The sequence below is a fragment of the Heptranchias perlo genome, chromosome 2, assembly GCF_035084215.1.
Source record: "Heptranchias perlo isolate sHepPer1 chromosome 2, sHepPer1.hap1, whole genome shotgun sequence".
NCBI lineage: Eukaryota > Metazoa > Chordata > Chondrichthyes > Hexanchiformes > Hexanchidae > Heptranchias > Heptranchias perlo.
The window spans coordinates 102,148,532-102,171,070 of NC_090326.1; the positions used below are offsets into that span (position 1 = coordinate 102,148,532).

General features: G+C 44.2%; 1 protein-coding gene across 1 annotated transcript in view; it reads right to left on the reverse strand.

Annotated features, from left to right (window-relative positions):
- The window catches only part of znf830 (zinc finger protein 830), a 96,662-nt gene extending 74,434 nt beyond the window's left edge, over nucleotides 1-22,228 (reverse strand). The window contains exons 1-3 of the mRNA XM_068005201.1: nucleotides 22,056-22,228; nucleotides 20,940-21,035; nucleotides 5,841-5,964 (exon numbers count right to left, since the gene is read on the reverse strand). Of these exons, the coding sequence (XP_067861302.1) occupies nucleotides 5,841-5,964; nucleotides 20,940-21,035; nucleotides 22,056-22,178 (343 nt within the window). The 5' untranslated portion in view covers nucleotides 22,179-22,228. The remainder of the gene's footprint in view (nucleotides 1-5,840; nucleotides 5,965-20,939; nucleotides 21,036-22,055) is intronic.
- Nucleotides 22,229-22,539: the final 311 nt, after the last annotated feature.

Here is a 22,539-nt window from a genome sequence, read left to right on the forward strand (position 1 = left end):
AAGGGAATCTTGGGTGTGGCAGAAGTAGGATAAGGGCCCACATGTATGGGGGCACTGGGAAGATGAAAATGAGGAAGGGGTGGCGGTGGACCAGTTGTGACCTGGGGAAACCTGTGTTATTTAAGATCGATAATGCTGATTATCTATTTTAAATAATACAGGTTTCTCCAGGTATCTACTGGAGAAATTGTTTGAAGAATTCCCCACTGCCATCTCAAGTTGAGGCCTCCCAGTCTTTAGTCACATAAGCCTCATTCCCAGGATAAGGCTTTAAGTTCTTTAACTGCTTCAGCAACTTTTATGACTGGTGGTGGGTGGGGGGGTGGGGAAAGTGGTGGTTGGCAAAGGCGGGATCACAATTTTAGGTCAAGTGCTTGCAACGTGGGGGAGGAGGGGAGGCAGAAATAGGGTGCGGAAGGAGGCAGAATCAGTCCACAGGCCTAATTTTAATAGTTCCAATTCAGGTGGACAGAAGCAGCATCTATCTTGGAGACAGAGCTGGGAGTTCTGAGAGGTCACCACCACTATTCCACCTTGGATGGCTCAATCAGAAGCAAGAAAAATTAATAGCGAAGTTTAGTCGTGACAGACAGGCATAATGGAAATAGATGTGACAGGAAATAACAGTTCGCTTAAAAAATGCATGTTTTATAAGCGAGACTTTTACTAGATTATAAATAAAATTATATATTTTTTTTATTTGTTGATGGGATATGGGCATTGCTGGCAAGGCCAGCATTTATTGCTCATCCCAATTGCCCTCGAGAAGATGGTGGTGAGCCGCCTTCTTGAACCGCTGCAGTCCGTGTGGTGAAGGTTCTCCCACAGTGCTGTTAGGAAGGGAATTTCAGGATTTTGACCCAGCGACGATGAAGGAACGGCGATATATTTCCAAGTCGGGATAGTGTGTGACTTCGAGAGGAACGTGCAGGTGGTGTTGTTCCCATGTGCCTGATGCCCTTGTCCTTCTAGGTGGTAGAGGTCGTGGGTTTGGGAGGTGCTGTCGAAGAAGCCTTGGCGAGTTGCTGCAGTGCATCCTGTGGGTGATACACAATGCAGCCACGGTGCGTCAGTAGTGAAGGGAGTGAACGTTTAGGGTGGTGGATGGGGTGTCAAACAAGCGGGATGCTTTGTCCTGGATGGCGTCAAGCTTCTCGAGTGTTGTTGGAGCTGCACTCATCCACGCAGGTGGAGAGTATTCCATCACACTCCTGACTTATGCCTTGTAGAAGGTGGAAAGGCTTTAGGGAGTCAGGAGATGGGTCACTCAGTCTCTGACCTGGTCTTGTAGCCGCAGTATTTATGTGGCTGGTCCAGTTAAGTTTCTGGTCAATGGTGACCCCCAAGATTTTGATGGTGGGGGATTCGGCGATGGTAATGCCATTGAATGTCATGGGGATGTGGTTAGACTCTCTCTTGTTGGAGATGGTCATTGCCTGGCACGAATGTTACTTGCCACTTATCAGCCCAAGCCTGGATGTTGTCTAGGTCTTGCTGCATGCAGGCACGCACTGCTTCATTATCTGAGGGGTTGGGAATGGAACTGAACATTGTGCAATCATCAGCGAACATCCCCATTTCTGACCTTATGATGGAAGGAAGGTCATTGATGAAGCAGCTGAAGATGGTTGGGCCAAGGACACTGCCCTGAGGAACTCCTGCAGCAATGTCCTGGGGCTGAGATGATTGGCCTCCAACAACCACTACCATATTCCTTTGCGTTGGGTACGACTCCAACCACTGATGAGTTTTCCCCCGATTCCCACTGACTTCAATTTTACTAGGGCTCCTTGGTGCCACACTCGGTCAAATGCTGCCTTGATGTCAAGGGCAGTCGCTCTCACCTCACCTCTGGAATTCAGCTCTTTTGTCCATGTTTGGACCAAGGCTGTAATGAGGTCTGGAGCTGAGTGGTCCTGGCAGAACCCAAACCTAGCATTGGTGAGCAGGTTATTGGTGAGTAAGTGCCGCTTGATAGCACTGTCGACGGCACCTTCTATCACTTTGCTGATGATTGAGAGTAGACTGATGGGGCGTTAATTGGTCGGATTGGATTTGTCCTGCTTTTTGTGGACTAGGACATAACTGGGCAATTTTCCACATTGTCGGGTAGATGCCAGTGTTGTAGCTGTACTGGAACAGTTTGGTTAGAGGCGCGGCTAGTTCTGGAGCACAAGTCTTCAGTACTACAGCCGGGATGTTGTCGGGGCCCATAACGTTTGTTGTATCCAGTGCTCTCAGCTGTTTCTTGATCTCACGTGGAGTGAATCGAATTGGCTGAAGACTGGCTTCTGTGATGGTGGGGATATCGGGAGGAGGCTGAGATGGATCATCTACTCGGCATTTCTGGCTGAAGGTGGTTGCAAACGCTTCAACCTTGTCTTTTGCACTCACGTGCTGGACTCTGCCATCATTGAGGATGGGGATGTTTACAGAGCCTCCTCCTCCCGTTAGTTGTGGATCTTCTGTGGCATTGCACATAATAAATTAGATGATATTCCGTTTTATAAGGACAGGACTGTTACAGCATGTGATGCACAATGCATTACTCTGCTGGTAAGATGGAGCTGCGTCCCTTTGTGGTCACAAAAATTGAATTGTTAAATACACAGAGTCTCAGGTCATTAGCAGTTTAATTGTGGTTTAGTCAGGGAAATTTGCAAACTGGAATCTGCTCATCAATTTCAGCTTCAGTTTAGCAGCCCACAGCATGTTAAGACTGTTTTGTATCTGTAACAAAATATGATGTTGGGAGTGTGATGTTTTTAATATATTATGATTGCATTTCTCGTGCATTTTCAAGGTAAGGTTGATGATATACTGTTTTAAAAGAATGGGAAGGTTACACCAGGAAATGTTCATGGTAAGTTGGCTAATGCATTGTTTCATAAGGACCATGTAATCCACAATATTTCATTCTGCTGATAAAGTGAAGCTGTGTCCCTTTAATGTCTAACCCATATTAAATAAACACTGGGATCTGAAATTTCCTGCGTATCTGTGTCCAGAGACACGTGCAATTGGGGCACAAATCCAATACGTGGGCCTAAAAGATTGTGGTATTTTGGGCTAAATGTTACGTGCATAAGTACAATACATCCAAATCTCCAATCTTTTATGATCACCTGGGAACATAGGAACAGGAGTAGGTCATTCAGCCCCTCGAGCCTGTTCTGCCATTTAAACAGACCATGACTGATCTGTATCTCAACTCTCAGTTACCCACCTTGGTTCCAAATCCCTTAATATCCTTGCCGAACAAAAATCTAGCAATTTAGTTTTGAAATTTTCAATTTGGGGGAAGAGAATTGTCGGTGTAATGATCCCTTTACCCAAAAGCATCTCCACTCATAATAATGGCCCCATCCCCAAGTTTCAAATGAGAGTTTCCTGCAATTGCGCTTGCTCAGAGGGTTTCTTCAAAATTGTAACCAGATTTTCAAGCACACGGGCACCTGTAGTCACCTGAAGCAGGCACAAATCAGCTGATCCAGGAAGCACTGAAGCCACTCTCATCTTTTGTTACACTCTATCTTAGAAATAAAAACTGCTCTTTTGCTGGCTTTACCCTGTATTTTATATTATAGTAGATGAGGAGGAAGAGAACCAGAGATAGAATACCCGCAGAGTGAAGTACCACCAGCAGAGACAGCACCCCATACACTGAATTAATTCAGAGTTTAATTGCCACTCAGGTTGCAGATCACAAGCTTTGTTTGTCTTTTTATTCAGTGCTACTGGTAAGATCATTAAGAGGCTGCAGACATTCCGACTGTTATTTTCTACTTTGAGAGTTTCTGTATACTTCCAAATTATCTGCACTTGTTTCTAGGTGACTTATTTTGAAATGAGACACAGAAATTTGAGTGTGATATATAAAGACTAGATCTATTGTTTTCATTATACTATTTGCAGATCTCCTGTGGCATTGCTCACACTGAGCTGGGTGATGCATTGTTTTATAACAACAGGGGTATTTGTGCCTTGTAGGGTATAACAATAGGGTCACTGATTTAGTGACTGAACAAGTCAAAATTCAGTTTTATGTATGATATTCAGGGATTTTCTACTGGTACATTTGGGCTCAATATCTGTGACTGTCCATTGTTCTGTGAAAACCCTAATTGAATGGTCTTTATTTTATGTATAATCTTTATGTACCTCACTTTTTTCCTTTACCATTTTCAAAGCTGTGAATATGCAGCAAGATGGTATACAAGATGTATCAGTTGGAGTTAGATATCTGGAGTTAGCAGTACAGTTGGGCTGCATTGGGGACAGTTCTAGGCTTTGGGACTGGTTCTGGTCTTTTGTAGCACTAGGGGTAGTTGTCAGCTTTGATAGCACTAGGAGAGGGCCCTAGGGGGTTTTGGCAGAAATAGGGTGCCGGTGCTGGAGTTCAGCAGCATTGGTTTGTAACTTTCTAAGTAATCTCCACAATTATTGAATTTGGTGCTTTGTGGTTGGTTCCTGGGCCTGTGTCCATGTCTTCCTCTGTGTTTCATAGTTAATAGCTATTAGCTGTAAAAAAACAGCTATCAACAAAATGCCTGTGATAATTAGAGCTTTTCTATTTGTGTTCAAATTTCAACTCATTTGCATTTTTAACAAAACCTCAAATTAGGATGATTATTTCTCTGCCTCTCCGCTTACTATGCTTTTTCAAGTTTATCACACACACACACACTCTTAAAAACTCAAACTTTTAAAATAAAGTTTTTGAAATTTGACTTTCTTCAAACAATATTGAAAACCAACCAGAAATGGCTAGAAGTTGGCAAACATTGAAGCAATTGAACAGGTCTAAATGCATCCTAGGAAACTGTGCACATTGTATATGCTCAGACTGAAGGATCTACTTTCAGCTTACAATCACTGCTCAGCGTAAAATATCAAGTCCAAGCTGAGGCTGCGGCCTTAGAGTAACAAATTTAATTAAGATATTAAAAGACACACGATAACTCAATGGATAAATTTACTGTTATTGTGAAAAATGTTTTTTTTTAAATTTTGTTTAAAACCTAATGCTAACATTAGAAATTTCAGTTAGAGCAAAAGTGGTACGTGAAACTTTTTAAAAAAAAGTATTTTGAGTGATTCAATTGCTTCACCAACAAATCTTGATGGCAAAATATTTATATATGAATTCTCATTATAAATGTTTACATAGATAGTTAACATCATTACTCAAATATTGTGATAACAGGAAGTGAGGTTTGCATACAGAAAATGCATGCCACGCACACTTAATAACATGTATAAAAAACAAACCAACTTGCATTTATATATTGCCTTGAATGATCTCAGGACATTCCAAAGTGCATTACAGCCAATGAAGTACTTTCAAATTGGGGTCACTGTTGTAATGTAGGAAACATGGTAACTAATTTCCACACAGCAAGGTCTCACCACCAGCAATGAGATAATGACCAGTTGGTTGAGGAATAAATGTTACCCAGAATACCGGGAGAACCACCCTGCTCTTCTTCAAATAGTGCTATGGGATCGTTTACCTCCACGGGGGTCTCAGTTTAACATCTTATCTGAATAAATTATTATTATTATTATGGATTTATATGTTCTTGAGTAGCTCCACTCACTGTAAAGGGAACCAGCACTTTGTAACAGCTAAGGAGGTAACTGGAGCTGCTCAGCCCAGGAAAAAAACACCACAGGCTGCCCAGCTCAATTCAATGCCACCACAAAAAAAAAAATCACCATTGGCTCAATATATAAGTTGTTTTTACTAAAAGGTAATAGATAGCATTTTATATAAATGGATAAGTGCTCTCTCAAGCATGCCTTTTCATTTATTCTTAGAATGTCTAATTAAAGATTACCTTTGACCTTCTTTGTTGCTTGGGATTCTGCATCTGTGGCTTTTCTCTTTACGATAGGAACTGTTGGCGAGTGAACAAGTGATGGTCCGGTTGTTTGGTTTGTAGTTTTTAGTTTCTCAAGATTCTGCAAGAAACCATATGGTTAATGAACTTAACCTAAATAGGATTGAACTGCCTTTAAGAATGTACTTTTCACAGCAGGGAACAAGGTAGCATAAGTCTGTGGTGGGTAAAATTTTGGAGTCTATTATTAAGGAGACAGTAACGGAACATTTAGATAAGCATAATTTAATAGGACAAAGTCAGCATGGCTTTATGAAGGGGAAGTCATGTCTGACAAATTTGCTTGAGTTCTTCGAGGATATAACGTATAGGGTGGATAAAGGGGAACCAGCGGACATAGTGTATTTAGACTTCCAGAAGGCATTCGACAAGGTGCCACATAAAAGATTATTACTTAAGATAAAAAATCACGGGATTGGGGGTAATATTCTGGCATGGGTGGAGGATTGGTTATCGAACAGGAAGCAGAGAGTTGGGATAAATGGTTCATTTTCGGACTGGCAACCAGTAACCAGTGGTGTTCCACAGGGGTCGGTGCTGGGTCCCCAACTCTTTACAATCTATATTAACGATTTGGAGGAGGGGACCGAGTGCAACATATCAAAATTTGCAGATGATACAAAGATGGGAGGGAAAGTAGAGAGTGAGGAGGACATAAAAAACCTGCAAGGGGATATAGACAGGCTGGGTGAGTGGGCGGAGATTTGGCAGATGCAATATAATATTGGAAAATGTGAGGTTATGCACTTTGGCAGGAAAAATCAGAGAGCAAGTTATTTTCTTAATGGCGAGAGACTGGAAAGTAGTGCAGTACAAAGGGATCTGGGGGTCCTAGTGCAAGAAAATCAAAAAGTTGGTATGCAGGTGCAGCAGGTGATCAAGAAAGCCAACGGAATGTTGGCTTTTATTGCTAGGGGGATAGAATATAAAAACAAGGAGGTATTGCTGCAGTTATATAAGGTATTGGTGAGACCGCACCTGGAATACTGCATACAGTTTTGGTCTCCATACTTAAGAAAAGACATACTTGCTCTCGAGGCAGTACAAAGAAGGTTCACTCGGTTAATCCCGGGGATGAGGGGGCGGACATATGAGGAGAGGTTGAGTAGATTGGGACTCTACTCATTGGAGTTCAGAAGAATGAGAGGCGATCTTATTGAAACATATAAGATTGTGAAGGGTCTTGATCGGGTGGATGCAGTAAGGATGTTCCCAAAGATGGGTGAAACTAGAACTAGGGGGCATAATCTTAGAATAAGGGGCTGCTCTTTCAAAACTGAGATGAGGAGAAACTTCTTCACTCAGAGGGTGGTAGGTCTGTGGAATTTGCTGCCCCAGGAAGCTGTGGAAGCTACATCATTAGATAAATTTAAAACAGAAATAGACAGTTTCCTAGAAGTAAAGGGAATTAGGGGTTATGGGGAGCGGGCAGGAAATTGGACATGAAGCTGAGTTCGGATCGGTCAATGCCCTGTGGGTGGCGGAGAGGGCCCAGGGGCTATGTGGCCGGGTCCTGCTCCGACTTCTTGTGTTCTTTAGATTTGTGGTTGGGATCAGATCAGCCATGATCTTATTGAATGGCAGAGCAGGCTCGAGGGGCCGATTGGCCTACTCCTGCTCCAATTTCTTATGTTCTTATGTTCTTAAGTCAATTAACACAGCGATTCTGTCAGATTCAGACATTTCTTGGTAAGTGCCAGGAGCAGCACCAGGCATACATGAAAATGAAGTGTCAATCTGGTGAAGCTACAACACAGGACTACATGCATGCTAAACTGCGGAAGCAATATGCTATAGATGGAGTTAAGTGATCCCACAACCAATGACCTGCCACATCCAGTCGTGAATGGTGGTGGACAATTAAACAACTAACAGGAGGAGACTCCATGAACATCCCCATCCTCAACAATGGTGGAGCCCAGCACGTGAGTGCAAAAGATACGGCTGAAGTGTTCGCAACCATCTTTAGCCAGAACTGCGGAGTGAATGAGCGTTCTCGGCCTCCTCTTGAAGTCCCACCCTTAAAGATGCCAGTCTCCAGCCAATACAATTCACTCCACGTGACATCAAGAAATGGCTGAGTGCACTGGACACAGCAAAGGCTACGGGCCCCGAAAATATCCCGGCTATGGTGCTGAAGACCTGTGTTCCAGAACTAGGTGAGCCCTTAGCTAAGCTGTTCCAGTACAGCTACAACACTGACATGAGACTGGAAAAAAATGGGAAGTGGTGTTCCACAAGGATCAGTGCTGGGACCACTGTTCACCATTTACATAAACAATTTGGACTTTGGAATCAGAAATACAATTTCAAAATTTGCAGACGACACAAAATTGGGGGGTACAGTCAATACCTAGGAACACAAAAACAGGAATAGGCCATTTAGCCCCTCATGCCTGTTCCGCCATTCAATGAGATCATGGCTGATCTGTGAACCAACTCCATACACCTGCCTTAGCCCCATATTCCTTAATACCTTTGGTTAACAAAAATCTATCAATCTCAGATTTAAAATTAACAACTGAGCTAGCATCAACTGCCGTTTGCGAGTAAAAGTGTTTCCTAACTTCACGCGCAAGGCCCCCAGTCGTAGACTCTCCAAACAGCAGAAACAGTTTCACTCTATCTACCCTATCAGTTCCCTTAATATCTTGAAGACTTCGATCAAATCACCCCTTAATCTTCTAAATTCCAGGGAATACCACCCTAGTTTGTGTAATTGCTCCTCATAATTTAAACCTTGGAATACAGGTATCATTCCAGTAAATCTATGCTGCTCTCCCTCCAAGACCAATATATCCTTCCTAAGGAGTGGTGCCCAGAACTGAACACAGTACTCCAGGCGTTGTCTAACCAGGGCTTTGTGTGGCTGTAGCATAATTTTTACCCCCTTGTATTCTAGTCCTCTCGACATAAAGGCCAGCTTTCCATTGGTCTTTTTGATTATGTTTTCTATACCTGTCCATGACATTTTAATGATCTATATATATGGACCCCCAAGTCTCTTTGGACCTCCACTGTTTTAAGCTTTTCACCATTTAGAAAATACTCAGATCTATCCTTTCGAGGTCCAAAGTGGATGACCTCACACTTGCCTACATTGAAAGCCACTTGTCACATTATTGCCCATTCACTTAATCTATTAATATCTCCCTGCAATTTTATGCTTCCACCTACACTGTTTACAATGCTACCTATCTTTGTGTCATCAGGATATATGGCTCTCTATCCAGTCATCTAAGTCGTTAATAAGTAGTGAGTAGTTGAGGCCCCAACACAGATCCCTGTGGGACACCACTAGTCACATGCTGCCAATTTGAGTACCTGCCCATTATCCCTACTCTTTGTCTCCTGCCGCTCAGCCAATTTCCTAACCAGGTCAATAATTTCCCCTCAATTCCATGAGCTTCAACTTTAGGTAACAGTCTCTTATTAGGGACTTTATCGAATGCCCTCTGGAAGTCCATATAAACAACATACACAGACTTCCCCTGTCCACTACTTTAGTCACCTCTTCAAAAAATTCAATCAGATTCATCAGGCATAACCTACCCTTTACAAATCCATGCTGGCTCTCTCTGATCAGCTGAAAATTTTCAAGTGTCCAGTCACACTATCCTTAATTATAGACTCCAGAAATTTCCTGACAACAGATGTTAGACAAATTGGTCTATTATTCCCTGGTTTTCCCCTCTCACCTTTCTTAAAAAGCGGAGTGACATGCAATTTTCCAATCGAAAGGAACGGTTCCTGAATCGAGAAAACTTTAGAAGATTACAGTTAGGACTTCTGCAATGTTCTCACCTACTTCCTTTAAAACCCTGGGATGGAAACCATCTGGTCCTGGGGATTTGTCACTCCTCGTGCCATTATTTTCTTCAATACTGTTTAGTTGCTTACATTAATTATAGTGAGTCCTCGTCCCTGATTCAAAATTAATTTCCTTGGGGTATCCAGCATGCTATCCTCTTCCTCTCTATAAATACTGACGCAAAGTAATTATTTCAACATGTCCGCCATTTCCTTATTTTCATTATCACCATTATCAGTTTTTAAGGGGCCCACATTGCTCTTGACCACCCTCTTTTTCCTAATATAATCGCAAAAGATAGACAAATCACTAAAAGTAGCGACGCGGGTTAATAAGGCCATACAAAAGCCAAACAAAGCGCTGGGGTTCATTTCTAGAGGGACAGAATTGAAAAGCAGAGAAGTTATGTTAAACTTGTGTAGAACCTTGGTTAGACTACATTTGGAGTACTGTGAACAGTTCTGGGCTCCATATAATAAAAAGGATATAAAAGACATGGGAAAGGTGCAAAAAAGATTTACTTGGTGATACCAGAACTGAGAGGTTATACCCATCAGGAAAGATTGAACAGGCTGGGGCTCTTTTCTCTAGAAAAGAGAAGACTGAGGGGTAACCTGATAGAGGTTTTGAAGATTATGAAAGGGTTTGATAGGATAGATGTAGAGAAGATGTTTTCACTTTCAGGGGAGACCAGAACTCGGAGCTATAAACATAAGCTGGTCACTAATAAATCCAATGGGGAATTCAGGAAAAATTTCTTTACCCAGAGAGTGGTTAGAATTTGGAACTCGCTACCACAAGGGATAGTTGAGGCGACTAGCATAGATGCATTGAAGGGGAAGCTAGATAAACACATGAGGGAGAAAGGAATAGAAGGATATGTTGATGGGGTTAGATGAAGAAGGGTGGGAGGAGGCTCGTGTGATTCATAGAATGGTTATAGCACAGCAGGCCATTCAGCCCATCGAGCCGGCACCGGCTCTTTGTAAGAGCATCCAGTTAATCCCATTCCCCCGTAGCCCTGCAATTTTTTTCTCTTCAAGTATTTATCCAATTGCTTCTTGAAAGCCACAATTGAATCTGCTTCCACCACCCTTTCAGGCAATGCATTGAGATCATAACTACTCGCTACCTAAAAACGGTTTTCCTCACGTTGCCTTATGGTTCTTTTGCCAATCACCTTAAATCTGTGACTTCTGGTTCTTGACCCCTCCGCCAACAGGAACAATTTCTCTTTTATATACTTTATCCAAACCCTTCATGATTTTGAACGCTTCTATCAAATGTCATCTTAACCTTCTGTGCTCTAAGGATAACAACCCCAGCTTCTCCAGTCTATCCAAGTAACCGAAGTCCCTGGAACCATTCTAGTAAATTTTTTCTGTACCCTTCCTAAAGTGAGGTGCCCAGAATTGGACACAATACACCAGTTGCGGCCGAACCAGTATTTTACAAAGGTTCAACATAACCTCCTTGCTTTTGTACTCTATTTATGAAGCCCAGAATCCCGTATACTTTTTTTAACTGCTTTCTCAACCTGTCCTGCCACCTTCAAACATTTATGTACATATTCACCCAAACGTCTGAGTTCCTGCATCCTCTTTAGAACTGTACCAATTAGTTTATATTGCCTCTCCTCATTCTTCCTGCCAAAATGTATCACTTTGCACTTCTCTGCATTAAATTTCATCTGCCATTTGTCCGCCTATTCCACCAGCCTGTCTATGTCCTCTTGAAGTCTATTACTATCCTCCTCACTGTTTACTACACTTCCAAGTTTTGTGTCATCTGAAAATTTTGAAATTGTGTTCTGTACACCCAAGTCCAAGTCATTAATATATATCAAAAAAAGCAGCGGTCCTAGTACCAACCCCTGGGGACCACCACTGTATACCTTCCTCTAGTCCAAAAAACAACTGTTCACCACTACTCCCTGTTTCCTGTCATTTAGCCAATTTCGTATCCATGCTGCCAGTGCCCCTTCTATTCCATGGGCTTCAATTTTGCCAACAAGCCTATTATGTGGCACTTTATCAAACACCTTTTGAAAGTCCACAGACACAACATCAACTGCGTTGCCCTCATCAACTCTCTCTATTACCTCATCACAAAACTCAAGTTAGTTAAACACTATTTGCCTTTAACAAGTCCGTGGTGGCTTTCCTTTATTAATCCACATGTGTCTAAGTGACTATGCTTCACAAAATTAATAAACACCGGCATGGACCTGTTGGGCCAAATGGCCTGCTTTAGCGCTGCACGTTCTATGTAATTCCATGTAATCTACACGACACTATGGAAAATTGCCTAAGTATGACCTGTGCACAAATAGGACAAATCCAACCAGGCCAATTACCACCTCATCAGCCTACTCTCAATCATCAGCAAAGTGACGGAAGGAGTCGTCAACAGTGCTTTCAAGCGGCACTTATTCACTGATGCTCAGTTTGGGTTCTACCAGAACCACTCAGCTCCAGACCTCATGACAAACTTAGTCCAAACATGGACACAAAAGCTGAATTCCACAGCTGAGGTGAGAGTAACTGCCCTCGACATCAAGACGGCATTTGACCAGGTGTGGCACCAAGCAGCCCTAGTAAAACTCAAGTCAATGAGGATGAGAGGAAAAGCTCTCCATTTCTGGAGTCATGCCTGCACAAAGAGAGATGGTTGTCGTCACTGGGGGCCAATCATCTCAGCCCCAAGACATTGATGCAGGAGTTCCTCAGGACAGCATCCTCGGGCCCAACTACCTTCAGCTGCTTCATTAATGACCTTTCCTCCATCATAAGGTCAGAAGTGCAGCTGTTGCTGATGATTGCACAGTGCTCATCTCCATTCGCAATTGCTCAGATAAGACATGCAGCAAGACCTGGACAACATCCAGGCTTAGGCTGATAAGTGGCACACAACAGTGTCAAGCAATGACCACCTCCAAAAGAGAGCTTAACCACCTCCCCTTGACATTCAATGGCATTACCATTGCTGAGCCAACCATCAACAACCTGGAGTTCACCACTGACCAGAAACTGATCTGGACTAGCCATATAAACACAGTGATTACGAGAGCAGGTCAGAAGCTGGGTATTCTGCAGCGAGTGGCTCCCCAAAGCCCCTCTACTTCTACAAGGCACAAGTCAGGAGCGTAATGGAATACTCTCCACTTGCCTGGATGAGTGCAGCTGCAGCAAAACTCAAGAAGCCAGAACAAGCCAGTCAGCTTGATCGGAATCCCATCCACAAGCTTATATATCCACTCCCTCCACCATTGGTATACCGTGGCTGCAGCATATACCATCTACACAATAAAAAGCAGCAATTTGTCTGGACTTCTTCGGTAGCACCTCCCAAACCTGCGACCTCCACCACCTAGAAGGACAAAGGCAGCAGGTGCATGGGAACACCATCACCTCCAAGTTTCCATCCAAGTCACACACCATCCTGACGTGGACATATATTACTGTTCCTTAATTATCACAGAGGCAAAATCTTTGCATTCCCTACCTAACAGTATTGGGGGAACACCTTCACCACATGGATTGCAGCAGTTCAAGATGGCCCACCAGCACTTGCTTAAGGGCAACTAGGAATGGGCAATAAATGTCAGCCATGCCAGCAACACCCACATCCCGAGAACAAATATAAAGAAAGTATTAATATCTGTAACAGAACTGCACCAATTCCTTTCATTTTCGCTTCAATATGACTGGTTCCTAGAGCAACTATGATAACATTTTCTTCATGTACTGATGAAATTGGAATCTGAGCTTTTTCATTCACATTGACATCCGAAGGTAGTGTCTCTGATAAAGGACCATGCCATCTGGACTCCGAATCCGTATTACAAAAATCCACGTCCTTGACTCTGATCTGCTGTTCAATTTTTTTAATATTATTCGTTCATGGGATGCGGCGTCGCTGGCAAGGCCAGCATTTATTGCCCATCCCTAATTGCCCTTGAGAAGATGGTGGTGAGCCGCCTTCTTGAACTGCTGCAGTCCATGTGGTGAAGGTTCTCCCACAGTGCTGTTAGGTAGAGAGTTCCACGATTTTGACCCAGCGACGATAAAGGAACGGTGATACATTTCTAAGTTAGGATGGTGTGTGACTTGGGAGGGGAATGTGCAGGTGGTGTTGTTTCCATGTGCCTGTTACCCTTGTCTTCTAGGTGGTAGAGGTTGCGGGTTTGGGAGGTGCTGTTGAAGAAGCATTGGCGAGTTGCTGCAGTGCATCCTGTAGATGGTACACACTGCAGCCACAGTGCGCCGGTGGTGAAGGGAGTGAATGTTTAGGGTGGTGGATGGGGTACCAATCAAGCGGGCTGCTTTGTCCTGGATGGTGTTGAGCTTCTTGAGTGTTGTTGGAGCTGCACTCATCCAGACAAGTGGCAAGTGGCAAGTATTCCATCACACTCCTGATTTGTGCCTTGTAGATGGTGGAAAGGCTCAGGGGAATCAGGAGGTGAGTCACTCACCGTAGAATACCCAGCCTCTGACCTGCTCTTGTAGCCACAGTATTTATATGGCTGGTCCAGTTAAGTTCCTGATCAACGGTGACCCCCCCCCAGGATGTTGATGGTGGGGGATTTGGCAACGGTAATGCTGTTGAATGTCAAGGGGAGGTGGTTAGACTCTATCTTGTTGGCGGCGGTCATTGACTGGCACTTGTCTGGCATGAATATTACTTGCCACTTATGAGCCCAAGCCTGGATGTTGTCCAGGTCTTGCTGCATGTGGGCACGGATTGCTTCATTATCTGAGGGGTTACGAATGGAACTGAGTACCGTGCAATCATCAGCGAACATCCCTATTTCTGACTTTATAATGGAGGGAAGGTCATTGATGAAGCAGCTGAAGATGGTTGGGCCTAGGACACTGCCTTGAGGAACTCCTGCAGCAATGTCCTGGGCTGAGGTGATTAGCCTCCAACAACCACTACCATCTTCCTTTGTGCTAGGTATGACTCCAGCCACTGGAGAGTTTTTTTACTGATTCCCACTGACTTCAATTTTACTAGGGCTCCTTGGTGCCACACTCGGTCAAATGCTTCCTTGATGTCAAGGGCAGTCACTCTCACCTCACCTCTGGAATTCAGCTCTTTTGTCCATGTTTGGACCAAGGCTGTAATGAGGTCTGGAGCCGAGTGGTCCTGGCGGAACCCAAACTGTGCATCGGTGAGCAGATTATTGGTAAGTGCCGCTTGATAGCGCTGTCAATGACACCTTCCATCACTTTGCTGATGATTGAGAGTAGATTGAAGGGGCGGTAATTGGTCAGATTGGATTTGTCCTGCTTTTTGTGGACAGGACATACCTGGGCAATTTTCCACATTGTCGGGTAGATGCCAGTGTTGTAGCTCCAGAACTAGCCGTGCCAGTGTCTGGCCAGTGGCACGGCTAGTTCTGGAGCATAAGTCTTCAGCACTACAGCTATGATGTTGTCAGGTCCCATAGCCTTTGTCGTATCCAGTGCACTCAGCTGGCAGGCTCGAGGGGCCGAATGGCCTACTCCTGCTCCTACTTCTTATGTTTCTTGATATCACGTGGAGTGAATCGAATTGGCTGAAGACTGGCTTCTGTGATGGTGGGGATCGCAGGAGGTGGCCGAGATGGATCATCCACTCGGCACTTCTGGCTGAAGATGGTTGCAAACGCTTCAGCCTTGTCTTTTGCACTCACATGCTGGACTCTGCCATCATTGGGGATGGGGATGTTCACAGAGCCTCGTCCTCCTGTTAGTTGTTTAATTGTCCACCACCATTATGTTAAGCTGCTTAAGTTTTAAAGGCAATTTTGTCTAACCTACAGCCCATTCCCCACCGCTACTGTTACCTGCTAAGTCTATGATTGTCCTACTGATCCAACCGGTTTTTCAGCTTTATTTTGCTAGAGTGGTTCCTGGTCAGAAATTCACTCTGCTGTGCCGTAGTCCATTTCTCCACAGCTTCTGGATCTTACACTGACCTCCAATATCATCACTGTTTTTCTGCCCCATGACTGATTCTGTTCCCTCCTGGCTCTTCATTCCCATGGAAAATCCTCCAGCAGTGCATCCTCCAATACTCTACCCTTCACATAAGTTCCAGACTCACTTGTCCTCCACACCTGTCTCCGAATCTAGACACCAGTTCTTTGATGCTCCAAGCTGACGCCACCCTATCTATGTCAGTTTTATCCACAGGACCTCTGACTTTAACCTTGGACTCCCTCCTATTGACTCCTCTCTATTCCCTGTTTATTACCAGGACATGTCTATTCCAATCTTGCTATGTAACTACACCTGTGTAACTTGAGTTTCCCTGTGTCCATTTGCGTTTTGGCTGCCGCTCTGGACCCGAGCTCATCGCTTCTATTTCCCCTTTTTTCCTCTTTATCCCTCCGAGGCCCCTCTTTCCAGTCGCCATGCCTCCTTTCATTTCTCCCCTCTCGGGTACTCTGAACCGCCAAATCCCTACCCCAACCTTCCTACTCACCTGCCGCCATTCTAGCCTTGATTCTCTTAGATAAGCCTACAGTTTCCCTCTGTGCCTCCCTTGGCATCCTCCGAAGCACTTGTCGCTGCTTCCTTACGAGCAGCAACCCCAACTGCCCCATCCTACTCTCTCACCGACTTTCCCGCCTGCGCGCCCGCTGGAGGCTAATCTTGCCGATCTCCTTCCCATCCTACTCACCCCTCCCAGCACTGACCCTGTGGACTCTGCCAGTGGATGAGCTATCTGTGCCCCTCTCCGCATCTCCCTCCAGAATGTCTGTTGCCTTGGGTTTATTGTGGACGATTGTATTGACATCATGGACTTGACAGAAACCTGGCTGACAGGTGATGATACCTTCCCCCTTAATGAAGCCTCCCCACCTGGCTGTATCTTCCACCACTTGCCCCGCCCAGAACACCACAGTGGCAGTGTGGCCCTCATCACCAAATCACACTTTGGTCTGTCCCCCTACTCCTCTGGCATCTTCTCTTCTTTTGATCATCTCTTCTTGTTCCACTCCTCTCGCCTTTCCTTTAAAATCCTCATTCCCTACTGTCCACCTAAGTACCACGCCAAGTTTCTCAGAGATATCTTCACAGCTTTCCTCCCTCAGCTGCTGCACCGAGCAACTTCTCATCCTTGATGATTTCAACCTCCATCTCAACTCATCATGCCCTCTCTCCTCTCAGTTCACTGCCCTCCTATTCTCCCTTAATCTTTCCCTCCACATAAACTCCCCTACCCATATTAACAGCCACCTCCTTTGACCTTGCCATCTCACGTGGCCTCTCTACTCCCATCGTGTCAATCGTGGATAAGGGGATCTCTGATCGCCTCCTTGTAGCCCTCTCCACCCACATCCTCCTTCCCCCTCCCAACCCCATTCCCTTCCGTGTCTGCCCCTGGAAAAAACTCTGCCCCAATTCACTTACCATGGCGCTTTCAAATTCCCAACTGTCTAGTCTTTGGCCTTCCATTCACCATGACATTTCTGCAGCTACCGATCTGCTCAATCACACCCTCACCTCCACCTTTGATGCCCTTATCCCCATTAAAAGCATTACTCTCTCTCACCCTGGTTGTTCCACCTGGTATGGCCCTCATCTCCGCTCTCTTAAATCCAAGGGAAGCAGACTTGAACGTTTATGGCAGACAATTGGTTTAGCCGTTCAATCGCCAGATCTGGCTGGATCACATAAAGCACTATCGGGTCCTGCTCTCCTCTGCCAAAACTGCTCACTATTTCAGGATCATCCTGGAATGCAAAGATAACCCCCGGCTTCTATTCTCCACTACAAACCCTCTTCTTAAACCCCTGCCCCTGCCCCCTCCACCCTCACCTCCAACGAAGTGCGTGGAGCTCATGGACTTCTTTGTCACTAAGATTGAGACCATCCGTTCAGCTGCTTCTGCCGCTTCCCTCCCTTCCCCAAGCCCACCAAGCCATATTTCCCCTACAGTTCCCCCGTGCCCTAGCCCTGAACTTGCATCTTTCTCCAGTTTCTCTCCTATCTTCCCTTATGCCCTCTCTGAGCTCATCTTGACGATGAGACCCACCTCCTGCTCCCTCAATCCTATTCCCACTTAACTGCTGACCACCCAACTTCCCTTCCCGAACATGGGCCCCACGTTAGCTGATATTGCTAACAGTTCCCTCTCCTCGGGGACTGTGCCCCTCCCCTTCAAATCTGCCGTCATCACCCCCTTCTCAAAAAACCCACACTTGACCCCTCTGTGCTTGCAAACTATCACCCCATTTCCAACCTCCCTTTCCTCTCCAAAGTCCTTGAACGTATTGTCCCCTCCCAAATCCGTGCCCATCTTTCCCGCAACTCCATGTTTGAATCCCTCCAATTAGGTTTCCGCCCTTGCCAGGGTAGTGAAATGGCCCTTATCAAAGTCACAAATGACATCCTATGTGACTGTGGTAAACTATCCCTTCCCATTCTTCTCGATCTGTCAGCCGCCTTTGACGCGGTCGACCACACCATCCTCCTCCAAGGCCTCTCCTCCGTCGTCCAGCTGGGTGGGACTGCGCTTGCCTGGTTCCATTCTTATCTATCTAGTCATAGCCAGAGAATCACCTGCAATGGCTTCTCTTCCTGCTCCCCTTCCGTTACCTCTGGAATCCTCCAAGGATCTATCCTGGTCACCCTCCTATTTCTCATCTACATGCTGCCCCTCATCTGAAAACACAATGTCAGATTCCACACGTACGCTGATGACACCCAGCTCCACCTCATAACCACCTCTCTTAGCCCCTCCACTGTCAGTCATTTGTCACACTGCTTGTCCTACATCCAGCACTGGATAAGCAAAAATTCCCTCCAACTAAATGTTGGGAAGACCAAAGCCATTGTCTTTGGTCACCACCGTAAAGTCCATTCTCTAGCCACCAACTCTGTCCCTCTCCCTGGCCACTGTCTAAGGCTGAACCAGACTATTCACAATCTTGGTGTCCTATTTGACCCTGAGATGAGCTTCCGACCACATATCCACTTCATCACCAAGACCGCCTACTTTCACATCCGTAACAGTGCCCATCTCCGCCCCTGCCTCAGCTCATCTGCTGCTGAAACCCTCATCCATGCCATTGTTACCACTAGATTGGACTATTCCAATGCTCTCCTGGCCGGCCTACCATCTTCCACCCTCCATAAGCTTGAGCTCATCCAAAACTCTGCTGTCTGTATCCTAACTCGCACCAAGTCCCGTTATCCAATCACCCCTGTGCTGGCTGACCTACAATGGCCTCCGGTCCGGGAATGCCTCAATTTTAAAATTCTCATCCTAGTTTTCAAACCACTCCATGACCTCGCCCCTCCCTATCTCTGTTACTTCCTCCAGCCCTATAACCCTCTGAGATCTCTGCGCTCCTCCAATTCTTGCCTCTTGCCTATCCCCGATTTTAATCGCTCCACCATTGACGGCCATGCCTTCAGCTGCCTGGGCCCTAAGCTCTGGAATTCCTTCCATAAACCTCTCCGCCTCTCTCTTTATGATGTGGAGATACCGGTGATGGACTGGGGTGGACAAATGTAAGGATTCTTACAAACACCAGGTTATAGTCCAACAGTTTTATTTGAAAATCACAAGCTTTCGGAGCTTACCTCCTTCGTCACCTGACGAAGGAGGTAAGCTCCGAAAGCTTGTGATTTTCAAATAAAACTGTTGGACTATAACCTGGTGTTTGTAAGAATCCTTACATTTGTCTCTCCTCTTTAAGACACTCCTTAAAACCTACCTCTTTAATCAAGCTTTTGGTCACCTATGCTAATCTTCTTCTGTAGCTCGGTGTCAAATTTTGTTTGATAACGCTCCTTTGAAGAGCCATGGGATATTTTACTGCATTAAAGACGCTTTATAAATGCAAGTTGTTGTTATTATACAATGCAAATGTGTTGCTTCCTGGCATTGCACAGATTTATAATGGGTGCAATTCTTATTGGGCATGATAACATTTTGTAGTGATTTGTTAGTTTTACATAAAAACAGACATTCACTGATTTTTCATGAAAAGTGGATCTTCACTCCCTTTAATGCCAACATTGTGGTGCGACACCAGTACTGAACACAGTTCTCTGAGTTTTTGTGCTGATCTTACATCTAAATTTTCCTAGCCGTTTACACTGCAGACTTGAACATTTACAGTCTTTTCTCTGCAAAAAAACACTGGAGTTGACCACCAATATTTTGTTTCCAGTATTAATTTAGTTACACCAGATAAACGCCCTATTAATTATCTCAGAGGAAAGAGAAATAAATGTTAATACATCCTTAAAAGTAAGCAGAATTTGAAGTAAATTTGCATTTTTAAGCATGGTGAAAATCAAAACCTGATTTGACAAAGGAAAGCAGTTACTTCAGTTAGATGCAGACCTCATCCAACTTCCTTTCCTTTGAAGGCAATGAACCAATCAGTAAAACACAAATTAAACTGGTATCCTTAGCAAAATTGCTGCTACACAGCAAAACTGAAGGCTTTTTTCACAACTTTATACCAAAACTTTATACAACCTTTCCCTCCAAAAATGTGTAAATGATCTTGCTCATTTACCAGAATATCACCTTGGAATTATAACAGTAAAGGACGGTGGAGTCCCCTCTGAGCCAAATCCCATTTCCCTGGCAGCATATCTAGTGATACATTTGATTATTTTAAATATTACTAAAAATATCTCTGTACCTGCTTGAGAAGTGGCTTTGAAATAGATGAACAAAACTGAGCACTTATTAACTTATCTTACTCTCTTAAAAAAAAGTTTTAAAAATAAAATTAAAACAAAAACAAATAGTCTTGCAAAGATTAAAAATCTGCAATAAGCAACACATGCAGTGCAACCTGTTGATTATGGTGACCATGGAAGTGGCCCAATTGGCCATGGTGTACACGTATCAACACTGTCCAGGATTTTCACCTTCAACCAGCAGTTATTCAGGACTGCAATACATGGCTGTAATACCGATTGGATTGGCAGTGCAAGGTGCACTCTACAAACCTGTAGAAAGTTATTTCTCGACTCTCTCATTTATGCTCTCCCCATCCTTCTACCAGACACAATAACCTAAACTAGTTTCTCTCCGTCCATGTCTTACCATCATACCTGCCTGTAATCCCGGACAATGAAGAGGCTGTATTATAAAAAATGAAGAGCCACTATACCTAAAAAAAGGCATAATGGGTGACAATGTAAAAATATCTTAGTGATTAAAGTACCATTTTTACAATGGAGACTAAATAACTATATTCTTACCTCTTTATGTTGTTTCCCTAGTATGTGCGTCTGCCATAGTAGTTCATTTTTTATTGGGATACTGCAAAGCACGCAGCTAAGATGACCTAAATTGTTATATGTTCAATTGCGTTAAGGTAGAACAAGTTAGAAAAAAAGAGAAGTTTACAGGAAGTACAACATGGATAAATTCAAACACAGTACAATTTATTGTATAAGCTTAAATAGGTACTCTAAAAATATAAATGCAATAAAACTGACCGATTGAGTGAAAATATGTCAACAGTTTAAGAGGGGTGAAGGAAAAGAAACAAAAAAAATTATACTGTCCTTGCTTAAGTAATGAATGCTATCCAGTGATGCATATGGACAGCTTAAGAAAAAAAGTTTCAGTTCTAAATATACAAACAATGCCACTCTCTAGTAACATTCTAAATACTGATAATTTTCAAAATGACACTGGATGATCTCAATCTTAGTAACAAAGAAGAATAATGATCTAAATCAACAGTAATACTTTAAGGTTTAAAAACTTCTGACCAGAGCAGAAACAGAATGGCTTGCATTTATCAAACAGTAGGAAAGTGACTGAGTGTAATCTGGGAATATTTGATGCCAACTTAATATGTATCCCTTTCTTTGCCCCACCACCCTTTCAGAGATGCCCCTCCCTCTCCTCTCCTCTCCTCCTCCCCATTCATGCTTGGACCCTTTTCCTCTCCCTTATTTTTAATCCAGTAATCCCTCACCCAGTTCATTGCATGCAAAGCACTTGGAAGTGTCTTGAGGATGTGATATGGTGCTATATAAATGTCAGCTCTTTCATTGAGTTTGTGATCACGGTCATTCGGTTTGATTATAATTCCAGTCCTCTGAGGGGGTCGGGAATTGAAATATGTGTCATGAGGCCCCGTGTCCTGACCTTTAACCTACATCTGACAAGTGTCACTCATTGGGGTTTAAAATATCACCTATTTACAGACAGAGGCGGCTCCGTGTGTCAGAGTCTGTCTCACTCGATGATTAGAAACCTCTCCCCTGTGGTTTCGCCCTTTGCTGCTGTTTTATTGATTTGCACAAAGGATTCAGGACCAGGATCGTCAGCCCCGGACTCACCCCTCCGGGCTCTCCAAAAGGATATTTAGCGAGCGGAGACTCGATCCTCTTGCTGCCCGCGGCCTTGCGCTGTTTCTCCCTCATCAGCCGCCGCAGCTCCTGCTGGTTCACAACTTTCTTCTTATCCTTCGCTAGAGCCGCCATCTTCGCACAACCGCAATCACTTCCGGTGTGAACCAGGAAGTGTTTCCCTCTGGGTTCTATGACGTTGCCTTCATGGGCAGGTGACGACGTAAACCTTAATCTGTGGTAAATAGTGTCTCGCTCCCCCCATTACAAGTAGGTATTGTTATATTCTGTGTCGGTACACAAAGAGTCAGAAGTTAATTTAACTAAGAAAATGTGAACGTTTTACTTTCTGAAAATAGTGCTTAAGTTCCTGAAATAAAATCGAGTTGAATGAGGTACTTTCCCATTTCCTGAGGACTGTTGGTCTTTTCTGCAGCATTCTCCTTCTGTGCTGTCCGACCCACCCCCCGACTAACCAACTTTGTTCTCTTTTCCC